Source organism: Microtus ochrogaster, unplaced genomic scaffold (genome assembly GCF_000317375.1).
Source record: "Microtus ochrogaster isolate Prairie Vole_2 unplaced genomic scaffold, MicOch1.0 UNK120, whole genome shotgun sequence".
NCBI classification, from domain to species: domain Eukaryota; kingdom Metazoa; phylum Chordata; class Mammalia; order Rodentia; family Cricetidae; genus Microtus; species Microtus ochrogaster.
Genome location: NW_004949218.1, coordinates 172,479 through 197,270, shown reverse-complemented (window position 1 = coordinate 197,270; position 24,792 = coordinate 172,479). Strand labels below are relative to the sequence as shown.

At 38.7% G+C, this 24,792-nt stretch overlaps 1 protein-coding gene across 6 annotated transcripts in view; it reads left to right on the top strand.

The window, feature by feature from the left end:
• Phc3 (polyhomeotic homolog 3) overlaps window positions 1-24,792 on the top strand; it is a 61,025-nt gene that overhangs the window by 17,034 nt on the left and 19,199 nt on the right. For 3 of the 6 annotated variants that reach the window (XR_001229533.2, XM_013355375.2, XM_013355377.2), the window contains exons 5-11: window positions 692-850; window positions 2,997-3,095; window positions 9,999-10,242; window positions 15,470-16,341; window positions 16,631-16,678; window positions 21,019-21,172; window positions 24,415-24,665. Coding sequence is in view for 5 of the 6 variants with exons in the window: in XM_013355375.2 (XP_013210829.1) it covers window positions 692-850; window positions 2,997-3,095; window positions 9,999-10,242; window positions 15,470-16,341; window positions 16,631-16,678; window positions 21,019-21,172; window positions 24,415-24,665 (1,827 nt within the window). In the remaining variant the exon portion in view is untranslated. The remainder of the gene's footprint in view (window positions 1-691; window positions 851-2,996; window positions 3,096-9,998; window positions 10,243-15,469; window positions 16,342-16,630; window positions 16,679-21,018; window positions 21,173-24,414; window positions 24,666-24,792) is intronic. The other 3 variants (XM_013355376.2, XM_005371674.3, XM_005371675.3) reach the window with 3 other exon arrangements.

The following is a 24,792-nucleotide window of genomic DNA, read 5'->3' as shown; positions in this document are numbered from 1 at the left end:
TAGCTCTTCTAGACCAGGCTGGCCTCGAACTCACAGAGATTCACCTGCCTCTGCCTCCCGAGTGCTGGGATTAAAGGCGTGCGCCACCACCGCCCAGCTCTAATTAATTCTTAAGCATGACTTTAAACTTTAAAATGTTGATACATTAATTTCATAGCCAATATTCAGGATTTTTCCATCTGTTTAACAGATAGCAATTATATTTTCTTCTGTTTTCAGAACCTTTAAGTTAAAACATTACAGTAATTATACGTTACCCACATGTTTTTCATATATAAATGAATTATTTGTGTTTTAATTTTTGTTCACTTCAGAAGCTCCTCAAAATATGACAGTGTGACAAAACAATGTATTACAATTAGAACTTTAAAGTCACTCTTTGTAATATTAAAGTAATTGGACATTATCCCTAGTTTTGGGGGAGGTAGTAGTAAAGCCATTTTTAAGTTTCTAGAAGTCTTCCTGAAATGTGGATGTGTTTGAAAGTTGTTCCAGTTAGTAAGTAGTCTGTGCTGTGTGTTTGCATGCAGTCTGTGCTTGTATGCAAATTGATGCCCAAAATGAAGGGCTCTGTCGAAGATCAAAGCCTATCCTTAAGGTTTCTACCATTGATTGTCTTGCTTCAGCTTCCTTAAGTTGAGAATATGGAGGCAAAACATGGAAGCATTACGTGTTACGTTTTCTTCCTTAGATCAACCTCTCCACTTCTCCTACACCTGCTCAGTTGATGAGTCGCTCCCAGGCTTCCAGTTCCACCAGCGGCAGTATTACCCAACAGACTATGTTATTAGGGAGTACCTCTCCTACCTTGACTGCCAGCCAAGCTCAAATGTATCTCCGAGCTCAGATGGTAAGATTTAAGATACCAGCTCTTCAGTATCTGAGGACTGGAGAGTTCCAATGCTTTTGGATTTGATGCAATAAGGCATTTTTAATACTTAAGCAGTATTTATCAAGTGAGTGTGTGTGTGCATGTGTGTATGTGTGTATGCTCAGCCTTTGAACACTTATAAATATGCATAAAAGTTCCACTGTGAATTAATAGGTCTTCTTGGTAACAATATTTTTTAATACTGGTACTGATTTTAAAACCTTTTTTTATATTTTGAAATCTCTACAATTGAAGAGCTTTTTATTACTGATGCCATCTTACAGTTTTATTATTTACAGTGTTATATAAATCAATTATTCTGCTGACATTGATGATTTGAGGAAATAGTTAGAAATATTAAAAACTTAGTTTTCAATGATAAGTAAGAATTTATGTCCAAGGACCTTCTGAAATCTGGATTGGAGTTCTGATAGTTTTTCAGATAATTCATAGTTTTGGTTATTACAGTCTCAAATTCTGTAAGGTTGCATTCTTATGTTTACTTCAGCTTTTATTAATATAGGAATGTTAATTGATAGTTTTATAATTAGATACCTACTGATTTCCTGATTTTATTGTTGACATTTTTAAAGACATGTAGACATTGGCTGACGTAATTTTGTACAGTTAAGCAAATGTTTTAATATATATCTTTTTATTTATATAAGATATAAATACATATATATATATATGAACCTAATTAGTTAGTTAGTTAATTTTGCAGTATCAGGGATTGAAACCGGGGCATCATGATGATTAGACAAGCATCCTATCAATACTCACCATCTTCGGCCTCCTTAGTATGCAGATTTTGACCAATGAACTGATTATATATCTGATCCCTATTCATTGAAAATTGGAAAGCAAGTTTTCAGTCTTATTTTTGGCAGGAAGTGATGATGTGACACAACATTTATGCACAAATTGTAAATATCACCTCTTCTGGATCACTTTTCTCTCATGAAATTGTCTTTAATAATATGATTTGAACCATTTGAAATATTTTTGTTTTGTTTTGATGATTTTGACCTTTAAAATGGGCAATTCATATGACTCAAACAAGAAAATCTTCGTTTTTGGGTGGAGTACTTTTAGGCTGGTTGCATGCACCAAAAGTAAGAAAATTTGTTGGTGAATTTACATAGATTCAGTAAGTAAATGAGAAAAGAATTCAAATGTAAAAGGGTTTAGAGGAAAATAAGGGGTTCAGGAAATGAGGGGGCATGGTAAATAGGAACAGGGGATAGTGAATATGATGGCCATGTATGTGCATGAAAATCACAGTGCAACCCAGTATTGTATTTATTACATACTGTTAATGTTCAAGGTTAGAAAAGGTCCCTAATTGATTATTTTAGTTTAAATAGCAGGAAGGTAGCAAGTACTTCTTGAAATGACTTTAAAAATAGTGTGTCTCCACACTTTAAAGCCCATCATTATTTACTAAATTCAGTTAGATTGAGTAGATTGTATTGTCTTAGAAATTAACGGTACTTGTTTAATATTAAAAGTTTGAAAACAAGATGGTGATGTATGGATTGTTTTTCTCTTTTGTTGTTTTGGGGTGAAGGCCTTTGGTTGCTCCTCTGTTTTAACATTCGAGCATTTATATTTAGAACAAATCGCCCTTTACAAACAGGGTTAACATCAAGAGCAACCTTACTTGTCCTACGATCGGTCCCTTGTAGCTGAGAAACATCGTAGTATGTGGCACTGTTAATGTGTGGACTGAAGAGACTTTTTGGTGTTTCTTTGCCTGTTTCTTACCAAAATTAATCTGTATCCTAGTGCAGTTTTATTTTCATTTCCATCTTAGGAATCCTGAGGTAGTAGTTTTTATTTGGGACAGAATTTGGTTTGAGGATCTCATCTCACAAAAACACATTCTTTTCTTTGAGTAGTTTTCCCCTACTCTCAGAATTGTGAGCGATTTCAAAGCTGTTGGTGACTTTTTGAGCTCTGTGATCACAACTTTGTTGTCGTGTGAAGCCTTTTGCTTAGGAGGTAGTCCTGACTGCACTGTCTCTCTGTCACAAAGTTCAGTCTCTTGCCTGCTTGCTACACACTGTGTGTGGGACATGTTCTTTAGTCTTAGGGTGTTATTTTTGGTTTTCTGTCTGTACAGCTGATTTTCACACCCGCTACCACTGTGGCTGCTGTGCAGTCTGACATTCCTGTTGTCTCGTCGTCATCGTCACCCTCCTGTCAGTCTGCAGCTGCTCAGGTGAGATTGTGTATCACAGTGTGGTACTGGAGGTCTGGGTCTCTCTCAGTGGAAAGGCGGTCACTGCGTTCGTGTTTCAGCTCCTCTGCTTCAGAGTGCATTGCCATGGCTTTCAGGTGAAGTTCATAAAGCACTGAGAGCTCCAAGAGCATGCTTGTTTTGTAGAAATGACATATAATCAAACAGATTTAGATTATTAGGTGTTGATTCATCAAGATTAACACGAGTTTTATTATTGACACAGTATTTTTAGTTTTGCTGTCTACCAGATTTCTTTCTTACATGAGGTATATTCTTTTTTGTAGATTTCCTTTGCAAGTAGTTACATAACAGATACGTCAAAGTAGATGATAATTTTAAGTTTAAAAATCAGGCAAATTTGAAGTTAAAAACATAAGTAGAGTATTACTTTATTTGGTACTATGGAAAAAAAAATGAAACTTCTCTCTTACTCAAAAAGTAAACTAAAAGTAGTATGTAGACGTAAAGGTAAAAATAAAAAATTTAATCTTCCAGGAGAAAGCAGGACAGCATCTTTGCAAGTCTAGGGTGGGCAAGACTTCTTAGGGCACAAAAAAAGATTAACTAGAAACAAAAATAAGTGATAAGTTGGACTTAAACTAAAAATTATTCTTTAAAGAGACATTACAAAATGAGTATCTAGGATACAAGCTGAGGGAAACTATTCTCAATATATGTATCTGACCAATGATTGTACCTAGAATATAAAAAAATGCTTATAGTTTAGTAATAGATCATGATATCAGTTAAAAATGGAAACAATATTTGAAGAGATAGTTTACACAAAACTAACTATATAGGCCAGGTATGGTGATGCATGCCTTTAATCCTGGCACTTAGGAGGCAGAGGTAATAGATCTCTGTGAGTTTGTGGCCAGCCTGGTCTATGTAGTGAGTTTCAGGACAGTCAGAAGTACAAACAAACAAACAAAAAGACAAAAAGACAGTATATAAAAGGCCAATGAGCACAAGATAAAAATGTCCAACATCATATATCATAGTGATCATCGTCATACATCCATCTGGGTGGCTGAGATGAAGACTGACACTGTACAATAGTTTTTGATGGCTAAGTATTCTAATGCTGAATGTACAGACAGATGGTGTTATAGTCATCAGTGGAATAGTGCTCAGAGGGGAAAAGAGCAAACCACTAGTACATCTCATAAGCACGGCTAGCAAATGAAACTAGACACAATAAGTATGTCCTCTGTGATTCTGTAGTTTTAAAATTCCAGAATCAGAAAAACCCTCCATAGTGAAAAAAATTAGAGGTAGGAAAAATTGACTAGGAGGGATGTTCAGTGTGGTGGTTGGATGTTCAGTGTGTTGGTTCCATACCTTTTTCTTTTTTTGTTTGTTTGTTTTGTTTTTGACTTTTTTCGAGACAGGGTTTGCTGCAGCTTTGGAGCCTGTCCTGGAACTCACTTTGTAGACCAGGCTGGCCTCGAACTCACAGAAATCTGCCTGCCTCTGCCTCCCAAGTGCTGGGATTAAAGGCATGCGCCACCACTGCTGGTTCTGATTCCATAACTTTTGACCTACTGTCAAAACTTATAGAATAGTTGCATCTTATTGTAAGTCATATCTTAGTAAATGTCATAATGATCATTTAGATTGAATAAACTTTAAGTTAAAATAATTGAATAGACTGTTGCTTTATGTGGTACTATTTTGTTGTTTTTGTAGTGAATGTTTATGACAGATATTCACTCAGATGTTGGTCATCTTTGGCCTTTTATTTACTTACACATTTTAAAATAGCTTTTGTTCATTTGGGTATATTTTTAACTTTCTTTTTTAAGAAAAGGTTTTGGTAGTAGCCTTGGATGGCCTAGTACTTGATATTATGCCCCAGGCCTTCAATTTGAGACAATATTCTTGTGTCAGCTCCTCAGTGCTAGGATCACAGGCATGAGTCACCCTGTGTAACATGTGAGCCTGTTTGTTGGGGTTTCTGTCCTTCCCATTTCCCACAGTCATTAGGTCCCAAAGAAAATCACACAGATGTCTACATAAGTTATAAATCGCGCATTAGCTCAGGCTTTGTATTAGCTCTAATAACGTATATTAGCCCATTATTCTTATCTATGTTAGCCACATGGCTCAGTACCTTTTTCAGTGGGGCAGATCCCATCTTCCTTCTTCCTTGTCTGGGCAGGACTGCAGAGATAGCTTCCTTCTTCCCAGAATTTTCCTGTTCTCATTGCCCTGCCTCTACTTCCTGTCTGGTTGTCTTGCCTATACTTCCTGCCTCGCTACTGGCCAATCAGTGTTTATTTAAAACATAATTGACAGAATACAGAATTGTCCCTCACAGCTTCCTCAGTGCTGAGATTACGGGCATGAGTCACCATGCCTGGTGGATTTTATTTCTCATTTCATACTCCGGCTTTCTGGTAAATGTAAGAAATGAGATAGTAACTGGGCGGTGGTGGTGCACGCCTTTAATCCTAGCTCTTGGGAGGCAGAGGCAGGCAGATCTCTGAGTTCAAGTCCAGCCTGGTCTACAAAGTGAGTTCCAGGACAGCCAGAACTACACAGAGAATCCTGTCTTGGAATACCAAACAACAACAATAAGAGTAAATGAGATAGTAATAATTAATATTCTTTGATTTTTTTTAATAGAACTTCTATGTATTGATACATTTAATAATAAAGACTAATTTTCATGTATTAGTTATAAAGATTGTAGCTGAGTAAACACAGAGTTTTCTTAACTTGCTCCCTGGCTCTTTATAGTTACTTAACAGGGTCTGCTAGATAGTGCTCACTAAGTGCTAATTTTAAGATGATTCTTGCTCAGCTCCAATTGCTTTACTTTATATTGGAAATGATAGCTCTCAGCTGTTACAAGTGACAAGTGAGGCAATCAGAAGCTTCTCATCACAGTGCTGCCACATAATGAAATATCTTATCTACTGACTACTGTTATTATTTGACATTGTGGGAAGACAAATCACACATGTGAAATGAAGAGATAATAAATAACCATTTAAATGATTGATAGTTTCCATGATAAACCAACCAGCTGCTTAGGAGATAATGTTTCTTTTTAATATGGTACTCCATTTTCTTACTGTTTCTCATGACGAAAACATTCTTATGAGTCTTTAATGCAGCTAATGTTTGTGAATTGGTCTTCTGGTGACATAGGATGTGACCTGTCCAAGGTCTGTGACTGTGTGGGTCTGACTTGGTTAAGGCTTTCAGGGGACTGAAGGGATCTCTGTGAACACTGATTTTGCGTGACAGTGAATGAGGCTGGCAGTGATAGGCGATGCTGACCAACAGAGACACAACTTCAGGTTCAGGACTATTGGGTATGAATGTTTTTTTTTTGTGTGTGTGTGTTTCAAGACAGGGTTTCTCTGTGTAGCCCTGGCTGTCTTGGAACTCACTCTATAGATAGAACAGGTTGGCCTTGAAATCCGAGATCTACCTGCCTCTCTCTGCCTTCCGAGTGCTGTGACTAAAGGAGTGTACCACTATGGCCCTTTTTTATTTTCTTTTTTACTTTTCTACTTTAAAAAAAATTAAGTATGTAGTTTAAAAATTGTGTTCTTTAAAATTAAGAGTATCAGATTTGTAGTTTAATGTTATTATTTAAACTACAAAAGTCACTATATCAATTCCTTTTTCCTCAGTAAAAAAAAAAAAAAATTTTTTTTTTTAAGACAATCTTATTGTATACTTCTGGCTGACCTGGAAAACTATATATAGATCAGGCTGACCTTGAATTCACAGAAATCTGTCTGCTTCCACATCCAGAGTGCTGGGATTAAAGGTGTGTGCCACCATGACTGGCATAAAAAGGATGTTTTTAGAAGAATAAGATCCTACTTATCAAAGGGCAACCTAGGGAATGCTGATTTGAGGAGAAGTCAGCTCAGCACAGCACTAACTCCCCCCCGCCCCACCTCCAGTCCCCTCTTCTGCAGTGAGAATGCTGCAGTAATATCTGCAGTGCTTGATTTCAGTTAAACGATTCCGAGAATTATTTTGGTAGTGATATATTCATTATATATCATTGGATGTTAGAGTGAAGTTAGCAAAAATACCTCTTGCATGATGTCAAAGTTTCTTATAGAATCATAGGCTTGTTTTAGGGGAAATGAAAATTAAGGCTAGGATGCCCATTACTCCTCTTCTGGGGATGGATTCTCTCTCCCCAGAAAGATACTGTCCTGGAACATGTGGTCTTTCCAGTAGTGAGTCAGTGTTACTTCTGGTGCTGCAGTTTCTACAGTGTAAGTTATTTACTTTAAGTTAGTATTTGAGTGAAGATGGCAGCAGGTTATCTAAAGTCTACAAGCTCATATAGAACATAACATTATACTTAACTGTGGAGGCATGAACATTGCCTTTCAGGATTCCAGGAAGCAGTGTGGTGTGTAGGTCATTGTGTCAGATCTTCATTTACTGTTCAGATGCTATTCATCCTGAAGGAGCCATTCAAGTTTTTTGGCATATTTGTTCTCAGTTATCATTATTATATGGTCTACTGCATGAATCATTTGTGGAAAATGCTATATTCTCAATTATGTAGCTCTTCCTGGGTAAATTTATTGTTTTACTTATTTGTGTATTTACTTACGTATTTTAGAGTCAGGTTTTGCTGTATGGCCAAGACTGTACTGGAATTAACTATGGTTCTTAGACTGGCTTTGAATTTGTTTGTGTTCCTCCTGCTTCTGCCTCCTTGTGCTGTGATAATAAGCCTGTGCTACTATCACTATACTGATAGTAGTTTTTTTGTTTTTTCTTTTGTCATACCAGACATGGATCCCAGGGCCTCATACATATTAGGCCCACCTAGCTACATCTCTGTCCTTTCTGAGATATTTTAATGTGCCTCCACCAAGATATTTAATGAAGTTTGCTAGTAAATATGAACAAATTGTAGTGTTAGCATAAAAGCCATAAGTGGAACTAAATAACCTTTCAAATATCTATATGATGTGATATCAAAATCAGTTGTAAGAGAATATCCCAGACTTAGGAAGTTCCCAGTTTTTGTAGTTCTGAATTGCTGGGGGTCCAAAAGTCAATGCTGGAGGCTCTGGCCCTATTAGCTGAGTCTCCTCTCACCATTTCACAAATGTGTATGTTGGTCATGTACAGACAAGCTAGACATTATGCTGTAGGCCAGTCTCACTCAGATTCCATGGAAACATCCCGGAGTGAAAGGGCAAATTCTTCACAAAGAACTCCAGGAAGCTCTTCTGAGAGAGCCAAGCAGATTATTGAACTGCTAATAATGGCTTGAGAAAGAAAGTTCAAGCAGAGCCAGAACAAAAGGCACCTAATGAAGGAAGTATATGGTGTATTTATAGGACAGTGAGAGCAGTTTGGCAGTTGTAGAAGACTGTAGACTGGAGAAGAGAAAGTGGATTCATAGTGGGTTGGGCCTACATTGTTGACTTTGAGTGGCAACCCAGGGAATACAGTACATTTTACTTTCTGTATGAGACTTTAAAACCAATGGTATTTGATACATATTGACACAGTAGGAACTGTGGGAGGGAAATCAGAGAGGGTGCTCCATATGTTCTCACTTAGAGGGGTTTCCAGTGATTGTTGTATTAGTCAAGTTTTTTTGCTTTGACAACCTAGGAGAAACAATTTAAAAAAAATAAAAGAAATTTATTTTGGCCTATAGTTTTGGTTCATGGTGGACTGGTGCTGTTGTTTTCTGGGGCGTAGAGGCAGAGTGTCATGGCTGGGAGTGTGTGTTAGAGCTAATTTGCTTATTCCTTAGCAGCCAGGCAGAGAGAGTGACAGGAAGGGATCAGGGCCCCAATTCTCCTTCAAAGATATCCCCTTAGTGACCCTCTCTACAGCCACTCCCTTCTTCTGTTGCTCCGGAGCCTCCCAACAGTCTATTCAGATGTTAAGTCCATTTGCTCACTACTCCCGTGGTGGAGGCAGAGACCTCACCCCCTCCTAGCACCGCTTGTTCTGGGACCACGCCTATTCACAAGTATCTTTTTTGAGGTGGAATGGCGAGGAACTTCATTTGCACACATTAACAGTAGCTGTAGAGATAGAAACTTGCCTGATGTGACTGTTTATTTACCTTCTGTTGATACTATTTTGGCATTTGGACCGGGAATAGAGCCTTGAGCATCAACTAAGAAGTTAGACCTCAGCAGCTTGTCATTCATTAGCTTTGTCTAGGTGTAGCCTCCTTTGACCCTCCGAGACCATTGCTAGTACTAAGTGTATTTGGTACGTGTTTCAGATAGGCAAGAAGCTACTGTTGGTGAGGCATTTTCTGCCTTGCTCTTTGGAGAGGTATAAGCTCAAGTGAGATGAATTTGGATAATCCTGTCAGTTTACAGTGTTTGCCCATTTCAGAGCTCTGTTCTCAAAGACATTGAGTGGTCAGTAACAGAATTTCAGTTTAAGAAGCTTTCGGAAAATGCTCTCATGGTATCACACCAGAGCAGATGCTTAGATAAGTCAGTTGTCTTACAGTACTCCCTCTAACGCATTTAGAACTGGTCACTTTCCATGTAGTGCATGGCAGAGCCGTTTCTTCATATTTATACTGCATTTGCCGTCAGCCCCTCCCCTTATTCCCCTTAATATTGGTTTGGTTTTCATTTAGTTCTTCCTGGTCTTCCTGTCCTGCTCTTTCACTCACAACTGTCTTATACCCAACCCTCTATGTCCTTTCCAGCCTGCCACATAGTAGTTAAGACACGCTCATGTGGAGCGACCTTTCTGTTAAGGGTTTCCTTAAAGATTATTGGTTGTCTCAGGAGTGTGGACCTCTTTGTGTAGGAGGCACAATATTAATTACTGTCATTATTGTAATGATTGCTGTATCAGCTAAAGCCATGTTTTCATCTTTATTTTTTGTTATGTGGTTCTTAGGTTCAGAATTTAACATTACGCAGCCAGAAGTTGGGTGTCTTATCTAGCTCACAGAATGGCCCACCAAAAAGCACTGGTCAAACTCAATCATTGACAATTTGTCATAATAAAACAACAGTGACCAGTTCTAAAATCAGCCAACGAGACCCTTCTCCAGAGAGCAAGAAGGGAGGAAGCCCAAGCCTGGAATCTCGAAGCACAGCGGTCACTCGGACTTCAAGCATTCACCAGTTAATAGCACCAGGTGGGATGAATGTTCGTCAAAAATAGTTGCCTTATTTGTTTTCTTATCAGACAGCAAAACAAAGGATGCATGCTACTTGAATAAGAGTAACAATTTAAAAACATTTTTAAGTGAGAATTTTTGTCAGCTAAAGAAGATCTCACTAAGTAGTTTGAAAAAATTTAGAAAACCTAATAATTGAAATAAGTTATACAGCAAAACAATGGTCTTCCATTGTTGTTACTTGGCACTTAATGTCTTTATGATGTGTTGCTCTCTTTATATTAATTAAATCTTTTAGCTTTTAAAAAAGAATTGTCTTTATTTAGTATGCTTTAGTGGTACATATTTTTAAGCTTTTAGTAAAAAGTAAGTGCATCTTAATTAAGTCATTAGTGGAAATTTGTTACTAAAACAGATTGGGCAAATAAAGAAATTATTTTCCTAACTTCTCATCCACCACTACAAGTGTGGGATGCCATCTGAGGGAAAGCTGTCAAGGAAGCTTTCCTTTTCATTCTTATTCTGCCATGTGGATCTCTTTTCTGCAGGTAATCCTGCTTCATGGTTCCTCAACCAGAGTGAGCTTTCTGACCCTTGTTGTATACTATTGAAGTCTACTCTCCCCCTAGACTGATTCCTCTGTGTGTTTGGTACTGAGGATTGAGTCTAGTGCCTCCCACACATGGCACACAGCGCTCTAACATGGAGTTACAGCCCTTTAACTTCTTATGTTTCTTCTATTAGGATTGTCCATGTTCTTAGCTCTACAAACTCTCAAAATCTTGGCATTGTCTGATTCCTTTAAGTTGAAATGTCTCTTTCCTTTGACCTGTTACAACTGTAGTGCTTTCTGAACCCAACCTCTTTACTGGACAGCGAGATCCTTGCGGGTGCTCTTAGTAACGGCTGTGATAGGCCCGGTTTTCAGCACTCTGTTGTATCTTTTCACCTTTTCATAGTAATAGCACGAAGGTTTGTCTTCTGTTCATTTGCCAATGATAGGTACGTGGTATATTTGGACTAATCACCCAGTTTCCACACTGACGCTTTGGAAATTATCAGTCATTCCCCTTAGCATTATTTAGCTACCACCATGCTTAGGATTGTTATGAATGAATCTTAGAGAAGTGCTATAAACTTTGCTAGTAAATCCATTCATGCTATAGTTAGATATTGTTTCTCTCTCTCTGTAGTAAATGTCTATACCCTGTTGTGTGGTCTGGTCTGTGTTGTCTCTGGCCAGATGACTGCGCTTTTGTACAGCATTGCCCAGAGCATTCTCAGCCTCACAGCAGCACCAGGGCTCGAGTTGTGTGGAGCAGCAGTGCCTGCTGTGCCTGAGCTGACGGGTCAGAGGGCAGGGTCCAGTGAGACCCGTCTTCTTATTCTTTCCTTTAGCTAGACCTAGGCCAGCAGTCATTTTAAATAGAGAAGAAAACAGACCCTCTATTTGTATTATTTATATCCTAATATGGTTGCCTAATAGTTACTGTAGTGGAGATGGTTACTGTTTTCTTGCATGTAATTTTAGGGTCTAAAAATAACCTGATTTTCTTGACCATTTCTCCTTGAGGATGGAAGCTTTCATGTGTTAGCAATTCTGTTTATTTATTTAGAAGACAGTAGACCAGACTGGCCTTGAACTCATGACAACTTTCCTGCCTCAGCCTCCTACTGTGCCTGATTGATAATTTTTTTTTTCCCTCTGAGACAGGGTCTCTCTGTATAGTCCTAGCTGTCCTAGAACTCCCTCCCTAGACCAGGCTGGCCTCAAACTCATAGAGATCTGCCTTTCTCTTCCTCCCAAGTGCTGGGACTGAAGGAATGTGTTACCACACTTGACAATAATTCTGTTTTAATATATAAAGGCGAGAATTCACCTTTAACCACATCCCTAGAAATCAGGAAAGGGGTTTTCTATGCAGTTTTTAGAGGGCTTTTTTCCCCCTTTTTTCTTTTCTTTAGAAATTAATTCAACATGCAGTGAAAAAAATCTTCTAGTGGTTTGGTCTGGCTGCCACCAAGAAATGTCATAACCTTGGAAGTCTCAGGCCAAGTCTGGCCACTCCCAGTTTCTGATGAGGACTGTCTTTTTACCTTGCCACTTTCTTTTTGTCCTCACTTGGACTTCCCTGTGTGTGCACAGTGAGGGACGAGAGCTCTGATAACTTCTTTAAAAACATTGTTTTGGGGGTACTTACTTATTTGTTGTAGGGGTAGGACAGGCATGAGCATTTCACAGAGTCCATGTTGAGGTCAGAGGATAATTTGTAGGAGCTGGTTCTTTGTTTCTATCATGTGAGTTCCAGGGGTCAAACTCAGGTCATCAGGCTTGACAGCAAAGGCCTTTACCTGCCTAGTATCCCTTTTTATTGGTATACAAATCTCTGCCGTGCCAGGGCCTCACTCCCAGGATCCCATGTGACCTTATTTCCCTGCCTTCTCCATCTCTACATGTAGCCGCTTTGGGGTTGTCGTTTCAGCATGGTGAATTTGGGAAAGGGGCAAACAGTTCATAATAGAGCCTCGGTTCAGGCTGTAGGACTCTTCTTTCAGTTGATCCGTCATATTGCATTAGTTTAGTATCATTTCTTCTTTATGGGGTTGCAGTGATTGTTGAATGAAATGATATTTTATTTTAATATAAGAGAAACTAAGTCAGTCATTAATCTTTCAAATATTAGGCTGCTCTGACAATAATATAGTGTTCGTTAAAGTCAGAGAAATTAACAAGCAGGACACAATTTTGTAGACATTGTCAGCTTTTCTTGCTCATAGTTCTCATCCTGTAATCTAGGACTTGTTCTTGCACTCTGACTTCTGATCTAAGAAGAATTTAATTTAGATAAATTATAGACTGTTACTCTATTGAAATATCAGATAATTTACCTAAAACAGCACAAAAACTCATCCTAATGTATATGTCGCCTGTGTTCAGGACCACGAAACGTGGGGCTGGAAAGAAAATTCAGCATTTAAGAGTGATTATTCTTGTAAGGACTGGAGATCTGTTCCCAGGACCCTTGGATGGTTCACGACTGCCTGTAACTGCCAGCTCAAGGGAATCTTGATGCCCTCTTCAGACCTTTTCAGGGACCCACACACAGACACACAAGTAAAAATTAAAAAGTACTTGACAAAGATTTTAAAGTTAAATTATAACATTCTTATTAAAAATGGAGGCGAAAAGACCATTTTCTCATCTGAAAGAAGAGGTGACAGCCACTTCCTCCAGCTGTGATCCAAGTGTTGAGAGAACGGGAAACACTCTCTGGAATCACAGGATCTAGTCACCGTCTCCTCTAACTCTGTATCACACAGCTGTCACCACATTTGTGGAGGCTGGCAGTCTTCATCTCAGTTGCTAGCTTACGTGAAAAATTATTTTTAGATTAAATTTTAGAACTCATTTTTCCTTTTTTTAGTGCTATTTGAGCCCATGCCACACACCTGTGTTCTAGTATTGAGCTATAACCCAGCCTTTCATTTAAAAATAATTAAGAGATAGTGAAATTGTAAATTTTTTTTTTTTCAAGACAGGGTTTCTCTGTATAGCTTTGGAGCCTGTTTTGGAACTCTCCTTCCTTCCTTCTTTCCCTCCCTCCTTCCTTCCTTTCTTTTTCTTTTCTTCTTTTTTTTTGTTTTTAGACAAGATTTCTCTATGTTGCTCCAGCTGTTCTGGAACTCACTCTGTAGACCAGGCTGGCCTTGAACTCAGAGATCCGCCTTCCTCTGCCTCCTGAGTGCTGGCATTAAAGGTGTGCACCACTGCCTGGCAGTGATTTCTTTAAAGAATCTCTGTAATTTTTTTTTTTTTCTAGACAGGGTTTCTCTGTAGCTTTGGAGCCTGTCCTAGAACTTGCTCGGTAGACCAGGCTGGTCTCCAGTCAAAGTCACAGAGGTCTGCCTGCCTCTGCCTCCCAAGTGCTGGGATTAAAGGCGTGCGCCACCACCGCCCGGCTAGGTTCTCTATAATTTTTAAACATATCATTTTATATGTATGACTTTTGCCTGCATATATATGTATATCATATGTGTGCCTGATACCTCAGGAAGACAGAAGAGGGTATCGGATCCCCTGGGACTGTAGTTACAGATAGTTCTTAGCTGCCACATGGGTGTTGGGAACCAAATTCAGGTCATCTGGAAGAGCAACCAATGTTCTTAACTGTGAAAGGTCTCATCAGCTTGATCCCCAAATTTTAAATTATAATAAAATGTAAAAATGTTCAAGAAAAAAGTTATTAGAAGTTTGTATAAGGCTGTTGCCATAACTGTTGTTGAATATAAAAGGATGTAAAGTGCTATGTAACTTTTATATTTACATTGAGAGATAAATTCTGTCTTTATATTTGATTTAGATGAGTATTTTTTGGGTGTGTGTGGGTGGAGACTTTGAGACAGGGTCTCCTTATGGTCCTGACTGGCCTGGAACTTGCTATGTATGAAGATCAGGCTCACCTCTACTCAGAGATCCATGTGTCTTTGTCTTGTGAGTGCTAGGATTAAAGGTGTGCTTACCATGACAGCTTAACTGTGTGTGATTTTTGTGTGGTATTAAGCAGTCATTTTAGTTATCTTCCAGTGCACTCAGTTTTCAGTCCTAGGCGTAAAGAGTCAGCATGGTGGGCACTGTTCCCGTTGTGAGGAGATCTGATCGATACCACTCAGTGCTTACCACTCACTCTGGACTTGCCATTGAGTGCAAAGGAATAAACACCCATCCCTTATTTAGGTATCATGATCTTACTCCTGCATTCTCTGCAAAAAATCGGTTGCTCACTTAGGTTTGGAATGGCCCCTCCACTATAAGATTCAGCCATGTATTTTGCTTAATTGATTATGTTGTTAGTTTGGGACGTGTTTTGTCACAGACGGGATGAGATCTTATCTTGAAGTCATCCTTGAGTGCTGATACTTCCCCTTCAGAGAAGAGGCAGACTCAGCAGACTCAAGTGCAGAGACCTAAGTGCTAAGCTAGTGAAGCTGTTCTGTCGACTGGAAGAGGAGAACGTGGGAGGCTGTACATACGTGACTAGATTGCTTTTCTGTCAGGGTTTCACAGCATAGCTTATTCATCTAGTATTTTAGCCTTGCAAGGAGAATGTCATAGAATGTCAAACTAGAAGACTTGTAACAGACTGCTAATGACTATGACTCTCTAATGTGAAAACTCTCCTTTAGATTTATGTAAAAACTGTTTTGTTTTGAAATCAGTACTAATTGTCATTTTTTTCTCTCACAGCTTCATATTCTCCAATTCAGCCTCATTCTCTAATCAAACATCAACAGATTCCTCTTCATTCACCACCTCCTAAGGTTTCCCATCATCAGCTGATTTTACAACAGCAACAACAGCAGATTCAGCCAATCACCCTTCAGAGTCCAACTCAAGATCCGCCCCCATCCCAGCACTGTATCCCGCTTCCAAACCATGGCCTTTCTCCAGCTCCTAGTAATGCCCAGTCACAGCATTGCTCACCAATTCAGAGCCATCCCCCTCCTTTAACTGTGTCTCCTAATCAGGCACAGTCGGCACAGCAGTCTGTAGTGGTGTCTCCTCCTCCACCTCATTCCCCAAGTCAGTCTCCTACTATAATTATCCATCCACAAGCACTTATCCAGCCACACCCTCTTGTGTCTTCAGCTCTTCAAACAGGGCCAAATTTGCAGCAGGCTACTGCTGATCAGGTACAACCCACAGCACAGCTGAATCTTCCATCCCATCTTCCACTTGCAGCATCCCCTGTTGTACACATTGGCCCAGTCCAACAGTCTGCCTTGGTGTCCCCTGCTCAGCAGATTGTGTCTCCAACATCACACCAGCAATACTCAGCCCTGCAGTCATCTCCAATTCCAATCGCAACCCCTCCACAGATGTCGACATCTCCTCCAGCTCAGATCCCACCACTGCCCTTGCAGTCTATGCAGTCCTTACAAGTGCAGCCTGAAATTCTATCCCAGGGCCAGGTTTTGGTGCAGAATGCTTTGGTGTCAGAAGAAGAGCTACCTGCTGCAGAAGCTCTGGTCCAGTTGCCATTTCAGACTCTTCCTCCTCCACAGACTGTTGCGGTAAATCTCCAAGTACAGCCACCAGCACCTGTTGATCCACCAGTGGTAAGCCCTCGGCAGCTCTTTGACTTTCTTGCTGAACTGAACGTAAAGCTGGTTCCCCCACACTGTGCTGTACTGTTATATCTAAATGTCTATGATTTTTTTAAGCTTGCCTTTTTCCTGTGTCAGTATTCCAACAATGTATTATATGGGCAAAGGAAAAAAATGTCGTTTGTTGTAGTATGGTTGCATGCTTTAAATTTGTGATGGTTATTAAAGTCCCTCGTTAATTTTATTACTATTTAAACAAATCCATCTGCTATCTTTACAGAGTTGATTTTTTTTCCCCAAGGGAATGCATTTGAACCAGTGTCATCTGCACAAAGTTTTTTCTCTTAAGGTGATTATCCTTCATAGATCCCTTCTGTATGTTCTTAAGCGCATGGTTTATCTAGCTAACCTTTCAGTTGGGTGCATTTGGAAGTCCTGGGCCTTGAGCAGCTTTTCTTTCAAGGAAGAGGTATGATTGTATGATATAACTTTTTTGACAAAATTGTGTTTTGTAATTAAAACTGTAAAAACATTTATTCCAGGGTAGAATTCAACTTTGCAAAAAACAATTGACTTTTTAAACTTTCTATCTACTAAGAGAAAATATATATTTAAGTTATTTCTTAGTTAAAAGGCTCAAAACCCTGAGTCTCTGTCTTTGACACTGAGAGTAACAGAAGTGCACTATATGAAGTAAGAATTTTGAGTAATTGGGATTTCAGTGGAATGTGTCAGAGTGAGTCTCTCGAAATGGACACGTGAGGCCTGAAAAGGGAGGTTATCTTGAAAGTAGCTTTTTTCAAAATTTTCTCTGAAGGACTTATTAAAATTCATTAAATGTTTTATGCAAAAATTGAAATAAGGTCCTTATGAGTTCAATCAGAATGACCAGATTCAGTTTCTTATTCAGGAAAAAAAAATTTTCTAAAAGGAAGTTTTGTGTCAAATTTTGAACATCACTGAAAGTCAGACCAGTTCTCGGGAAGCTGGGGCATGAGTTTGGCCATCTTGGGTTGTCCAGTGAGTTCAAGAGCAGCCTTGGCTACAGAGTCCATACAGAATATTTCTAAATTGAAATATTTAGATATCAAGTAACATTAATCTCAGAAAGGAAAGGAGTCTTGCTCTCTTCATTAGTAGAAACATTTGTCTCTTATGACTCGATTTTGTAGTTTGTTTTTCTATCCTAAGTGATCTTAACAGACACGGAGCTGCTCAGTTTTGCCTGTTACTGCCCTGGAAAGCCAGAAACCAGGAGAAACGGATGTTAGAAAACCCTGTTCTTTGATTGCCTCTGTGTTTATTTTCATGGTTTTTTAGAGCTCTTATAGTAGGTTTCACTTTGAGGGTATGGTTGAGTGGTAGAGCACCTGTTTAGCATGGGCCAGGCCCTGTGCAGTCCCCAGTACTGCCAGAACAAAAGCATGGAAAACAGAGCTTTAGGAAAAATTCAATACCTTCAAAGGAATCAAATTTCATTTCATTTTCTTAACATTTAATTAGGAGATTGGTTTTCAGTGAGTAAACAATAAAATTTCCATATTCCCTATATCCTTTTTAATAAGAAGACTTTGGGCTAAAATAATTAGGGCAGAAATGCCCAAAATAAAACACTTTAAATACTGTGCCAAAAATACTGTTGGGCCTGTCTTGCTGATTTTGTCCTGTTACTGTGTGACAGCAGGCCGCTCCCTGCACACAGTGTCCTCTCGGTCCTTTCCTAGCAGCTGCTCTCTTAAGTTGCTGTTTTGTTGTCATTCCCGCAAAAACACCATTTCTACCCTTGATTATCTCAAGTACTTAAGTGTAGACATATTTCTTTCTAATAAGATGTAAAAATTGAAAGAAAAGGTGAATTATCAAACTAAATCAGTGTGTTTTCAAAAAGATATTTCTATAAAAGAAACAGTTTTTTTTTTAAATTGGGTGTAAATAAGATATGTTGAGGATAGATGATTTAGAACTAATAAACACATGTTCCTCAGTTTATTTAGGAAGGGAGACAGATGGGAATGTGGACTTTACTAAGGTAAGTTTGGCGGTCTTCGTTATTTTTAGAATAGTTACAGTTATGAGCTAAATAGGACTTGTGTAGTTTGTTGTGATCTTGCGAGCAAAGCCTCCGATCACTACTTTCCTCAGGAGTCTAGCTGTTGCATTTAGATGTTTTTGTGCTGATTGTATCAGACATGTGTGACAAATTTCTTTTGCCTACTTTATTTACCTGTAAACTTGTTTTCTTTTATATGGGAGATTATAAAGAGCTCTCTTTATTTAACCTCATCATAAGAAGGAAAATTATTTTATAGTGTTCTTTGATTGATAATTTGAAAAACAATGCTATTTGTATTATGGTCTTGTCCTTTTTTAAAAACTACTTTTCAAAAAGTCAGAATTCTGTGCACAGTGGAGCTCTGTTTTCTTAAAAGATAGTGTACCAGATGCTGCAGCAGCAGGTGGCCCAGCATTGAGGGAGAGGGTTAGCAGCTTGGCTGTGGCCATGTTTGAAAGAACTGTTTGTGAGGGAAAGAGTGCCATGGACTGAACTGGCTAAGAAGCCACTCTTGCATGGCTGCCCTCAGCCAGCTCTCCAGCCACTCCTCTGAATTAACTCCGCACCTTCTAGGTTGTAGGTCCCACAAACTTTATTTTATTTTTGTTATTGTCGTTTGTTAACCCCTAGGTATGTTGGTAGTGATGTATTCTATGATGAGTATTATTCTATATTGTTAGTATATTATTTAATATATACTAAACCTTGCTGTTAGCATGAGCAGAGTAGTGGCTGTCAGTTGTGTAGCATACAGTAACAATTGACTTGATTCCACTTGTGACTGAGGTTCTCGTGAAGCAGTTTTCTGTTTCTGGGTTGCAAAAAGATAACTTTAAAAAAATGTTGCCTACTTAGTACCTAATTAGGATCATAGTTTAAGATATCATGTTAAATATAAAAAAACTCTGGTGGGATTTTAGGTTTTTGTTTTTTGGTTTTTTGAGACAGGGTTTCTCTGTGTAGCTTGGCTATCACTGAACTCACTCTGTAGACCAGGCTGGCTTTGGACTCAGAGATTTGCTTGCCTCCGTCTCCTGGATACTGGGACTAAGAGTGAGCAACACTACCACCCTCAGAAATTTTATTTATTTATTTTTTAAGCAAAAATCATGTTTAATCCTTTTTTGCTGTTGTTTAGGTAGGCTCTTGCTATGCTCCCAGGCTGGTCTTGAACTCAGTATTCTGTCTTAGCTTTCTAAATGCTAGGATTGCAGGGTTGTGTCACCATTCCTGGATGGGTGTTTTATTTTAAGTAGATGCTTTGAGTTTTTGTTTCTGTTTTTTTTACTTGTTTGTTTTTTATTAAACCAGTATTACTTGTGGTTATGCACATGTTAATAAATAAAACTTTATAGTATTTTACATGGTTTATGCCAGATTTAAAAATCTTAATTATTTTCGTATTAAATTCTAGATACCTCAGATTATCATTTTTTTCAACAGTTTAACTAACTAAAATAGATGTCACTTAAAGTTAACTTTGTGAATGTTACAAGTTTTTTTTAACTGTTAAGATTTATTTCAATGTTAATTAGTTAAGAAATCTTAAAAAACCCTCAATCTTTGTAAATTTAAGCGGAAGCTTTGCCACACGAATGGAAATGAACTGTCTTACATTTTTGTGTTAGTAGATTATCTTTCATAAATAGCAACCAATCAAAGTACATCAATTAATTTCTAGAGACACTTTGAAAATTAATCCTTAAGTTTAATAAAACCTTAATTGAGTAATTTAGGTCTAGTTACATGGATTCTCCTCTGTGATTTTCTTTTTTTTCTTTTTTTAAGACAGGGTTTCTCTGTGTAGCCGGGGCTGTCCTGGAACTTATTCTGTAGACCAGGCTGGCTCAGACTCACAGAGATCCACCTGCTTCTGTCTCCTGAGTGCTGGGATTAAAGGTGCGCGCCACCACTGCCCGGTTTCCTCTGTGATTTTGATGTCAAAGTCTTTCAGTAAAACCGTCACAGTTGCATTAAAGGCACTAAACCTTCTTCATGGGAACCGAGAGGTAGAGCCACATAGCTTAGGTTATGTGTTCAGTTTTAAAGAAAGATCTGTATATATTGTACTAACTCTAAGAATTCATTTGATTCTTGAGTAGAACAGAAAGGGAATGAAAATATGATTGCTGACTTTTCTGTAGTTTCATATACAATAATTTTCCTAATTTAGTTTTTATTAACAATGAGTAATCTTACATATAATTTTTGGCATTATATTGCCCTGGCATATATTGTTTTGGAAGTTTACTCAGAGTGTCTATAAAGTACTGGCCCCTGTTTTGATTCATGATAGGTTGAAATTAACAGAAGCAATGGTGTTTTTAAAATAGTTTCTTGATTGAATAAAGCCAAAACCCTGTTTTTTTAATTCTTGAAAATATGTTCAGCTATGGTCATTATCATTTGGAAAGCCCAGTGGTTCAGGGGTCACATAACTGGCCCACAGTGTGCTTTCAGTGGTGCACTGCTGAGTAGTTTTGTGAGTGATTTCAAAGTTTTCCTTTCAGCTTGTCAGTATAGACGTTTGCCCTGTTTTTAGTTTAATATATTTAGAATTAATTTTTTTAAATTCAGAATACCACACTAGATGTAGTTTTGAAAATATTTGAAGGCAGTATGACTTGTCATTGCAGGTTTATCAAGTAGAAGATGTGTGTGAGGAAGAAATGCCAGAGGAGTCAGATGAGTGTGGGAGGATGGACAGAACACCACCACCACCCACCTTGTCTCCAGCAGCCATAACTGTGGGCCGGGGAGAGGACTTGACATCTGAACATCCTTTGTTAGGTGAGGAGACAAAATACAGGAGGAGATTCTTTTTGATAGATGGCAAAATAGGAAATGTTCTTTTCATTGGAGATGGCATTAAACTGATATTACTGTTAACCGTAGCCAAAGATAGATTATACCAATATTGACTCAGGCTTAATTTAAATTGTTCTGTGTTTGATGATTTCATGGCCCTCATGATTGTTTTCAATTAAGGAAAAACACTATCCTAGGTATGGAAGCAAACGGTGGGGGCCTGAGGAGATCTGATACAAAGTAGCACCTGCCTTCCTTTTCTCTGACCATGCTGTGTCTGTTTGCTCCCTTCTCTGAACTTTATTCCCTAAAGTGAATATCCAGGAAGGAGAGAAGAGGGAAATCAGCTTTCTTCTCTTTTCTCTCTTGAAAATAGAATATATGCTGGGCATGGTAGCTCACGCCTCTGATTCCATCAGTCATGAGGCAGAGGCAGGCAACTCTGAGAGTACGTAGTGGTCCATTTTAAAGAACTAACCATGATACTAGGTGTGGTAGTGCACACCTGTACTCTTAGTACTTAGGAGGCTGAGGTAGGAGGATCATGAGTTCAAGGTTAACCGGTTGTCTGAAGCCAGCCTGGGCTACACAGGCTGTCAGCAGTCTCAGATATTTTTATTTTCTGTTGTTTTTAAATCTTTTTTTTCCCCCAAAAAAGACAGGGTCTCAATAGTCTTGACTGGCCTAGGACTCTATATGTAGCCAAGGCCGTCCTTGAATTCGCAGAGATCCTACCTGCTTCACATCTCCAGAGTGCTAGGATTAAAAAAGGTGTGCACCATGATGCCTGTTTTCACTTTTTTTTTTAAACTTTTTACTTTTTGGTGGTGCTGAGGATTGAAACCAGGGTCTTAAGCATGCTAGGAAGCTCTGCTCGTAACCTACATTTTCAGCCAGTATGTAAAGCTTCTTTGAAAACATTTGTTGCTGCAGATGTCCTGAAGTTTTGATTCAAAAGTAGAAATATCACCTTACTTGATTGTACTTCTGCTTTTATTACAAATTAAATGTGGCTTTTACTGCTAACACCAAATGTGAAATGTTGGAACATGGTGGTCTTCATGACTTTTCCCTCGTGTATTGTCTGAGACCCTTCCAAGCCCGTCTTTCTGGCTGTTGCCAGTTATGGTGTAGACACGTCAGTCTTCCTGTAATTTACTTCATTCCTCCGTGGTATGTGGAAGGGGGAGTAAGACAGTGATATTTAGAATAACCTGTCAAATGATGGAACTGAGTAACTTATAAAAATAGACTTGTTTGGGACTAGAAAGTTGGTTTAGTGGTTAAAAGCCCTTACTGCTCTTGGAGAGGATTGGAGTTTGGGTTCCAGAATGGAGATGGCAGCTCACAATTACTTATAATTCTAATTTCAGGGGATCTCATACCCTCTTCTGGCCTCCACAGGCACTGCACACACTTATATATAAATATAAATATATATATATGTTTATATATATATAAATAAATATAACAAATCATAAAAACCAGACTTGTTTCCATCCATGATTGAAATTTTAAAAATCTATAAAAAAATCTTTAAAAGTTTCCATGTTAAAAAGGAAGGACAAACTCACAGCCCAGTGTGTATCTGTAAATAAATCCAGCAAGCTATTCCAAAGTCATAGAGCTGCCTAGAGGGCAGTGCAGTAGAGTTTCTGTCCTGTTGTAGCTGGTGTCACTCGTGCTTTGCTCTCTAACAGCTTCCTGTGAATTGGCAAATACTCCATGTCAGGTTTTTATAAAGACAGGAACTTACAGATTTTTTTTTAACACAACTTGAGAGGACTTTATTCATGATCTAAAGATTAATTCAGCCATGCTGTGGTGGCGTGCACCTTTAATCCCAGCACTTGGGAGGCAGAGGCAGGAGGATCTTTGTGTGAGTTTGAGGCCAGCCTGGTTTACAAGAACAAGAGCTAGTGCCAGGACAGACACCAAAGCCAGAGAGAAACCCTGTCTCAAAAAACCAAAAAAAAAAAAAAAAAAAAAAAAAAAAAAAAAAAAGATCAATTCAGATTATCATTGAGCAGTATTTTCTGAAAAAACTCTACTTAATGCAATGTCTTCGTCCATTTTGTGCATTTGATCTGGGTATGGTGAAAATGCCTATAGCATCAGCACTTAGGAGACTGAGGAGGGAAGATGTGGAGTTTGAAACCAGCCTAGGCTACCTGACAGGAACCCTTGGCTTGTGCTTCTGAAGTGTGGGGACTGTAAGGTACAGGTGCTGCACCTGGCAAGGACCTTCCTGCGGAGCTCTTACATGGTGGAAGCATCACCGGGAATGTGGGCATCCCAGACAGTTCCTCCATGATGGAAATGAGGTCCTGCTCACACTCCATAAAGTTCTGCTTCTTCACACTGCTGTCAAGGATTAAGTTCCTAACACAGGAATTTTGGAATGTCCATTTAAACCATAACATGTAGTTTTATATTTATTGAGCAAGAAAATGTCTTTAAATCGGTTAGAGTTATTTTGAATTTTATTATAGTTCCCCATAGATTTTTTTTTCCTGTAGAAAAATAACTTTCAGCCATACCTAATAGTGTTTTTTTGGGTCTTTTGTCCCATAGAAGTATTTGTGATGATTGAATACATGGGTAGGGATATTGTAGTGTTTCTGCTTGATAATACATGTGGATAGTTGTGCATATATTCACAGACATTAGCAAGTTACCAATCTATGGGTGCTTTGCTTTTCTTGCTCCTTCCTTCTTCCTTTTGTCTCTCCATCCCTCCTCCCTCCCCCTCTAGCAACGCTAGAAAGCAAAACACATTTGAGAAGATTTGGTGGACCTCCCAGCTTTGCAGTTACAGTCTACAACCTGCCTAATCACTGGAATTCCTACTTACTTGGGGGCTTCTCCATCCTTTTTAATTTTTCAAATGATTATCTAGGTATCATGTGGAATAAAGAGGAATGTAAGGTATTTATTATCTGTATAGCTTAAAAGCAGACAAATTCAACTGATCATTTTTGAAATTACTTTGAAAATGATATTTAGGGCATTTTCATGTTTTATGGGGATAATAAAAATGGTTTAGATGATAATTTTGAGCATGTTAGTGTACGTCTATAGAAAGGGGATATTAGCTTCTTCCTTCTGTGGATATTGTGCAACGAAATTATACAGTAAGCATAATGCTCCTGGAAGACAGCAGGTCTGAGTGAGCTTCCATCTCTGCAGGGCAGGTGGCTAAAGGTCCATCCTTTTTCTTTCAGAGCAAGTGGAGTTGCCTGCTGTGGCCTCAGTCAGTGCTTCAGTGATTAAGTCTCCATCAGATCCTGCCCATGGCTCTGTTCCTCCACCACCACTCCTAATTCCAGCTGCTGCCACGAGGGGCAATAGCACATCTATGGCCAGCAGTGCTCCCAGCCTAGAAAACAAACCTCCACAGGCTATTGTCAAACCACAGATCCTGACTCATGTTATTGAAGGTTTTGTGATTCAGGAGGGATTGGAGCCATTTCCTGTAAGTAGAAAGCTTTTTGTGTTTTAGAAGTTACTATTTTTTTTTTCCTTTTTCTTTTCTTTTTTTTTTTTGTTGTTTATTTTCTTTTGGCGGACAATGAAGGCTGATGAAAAGCCAAGGACAATGG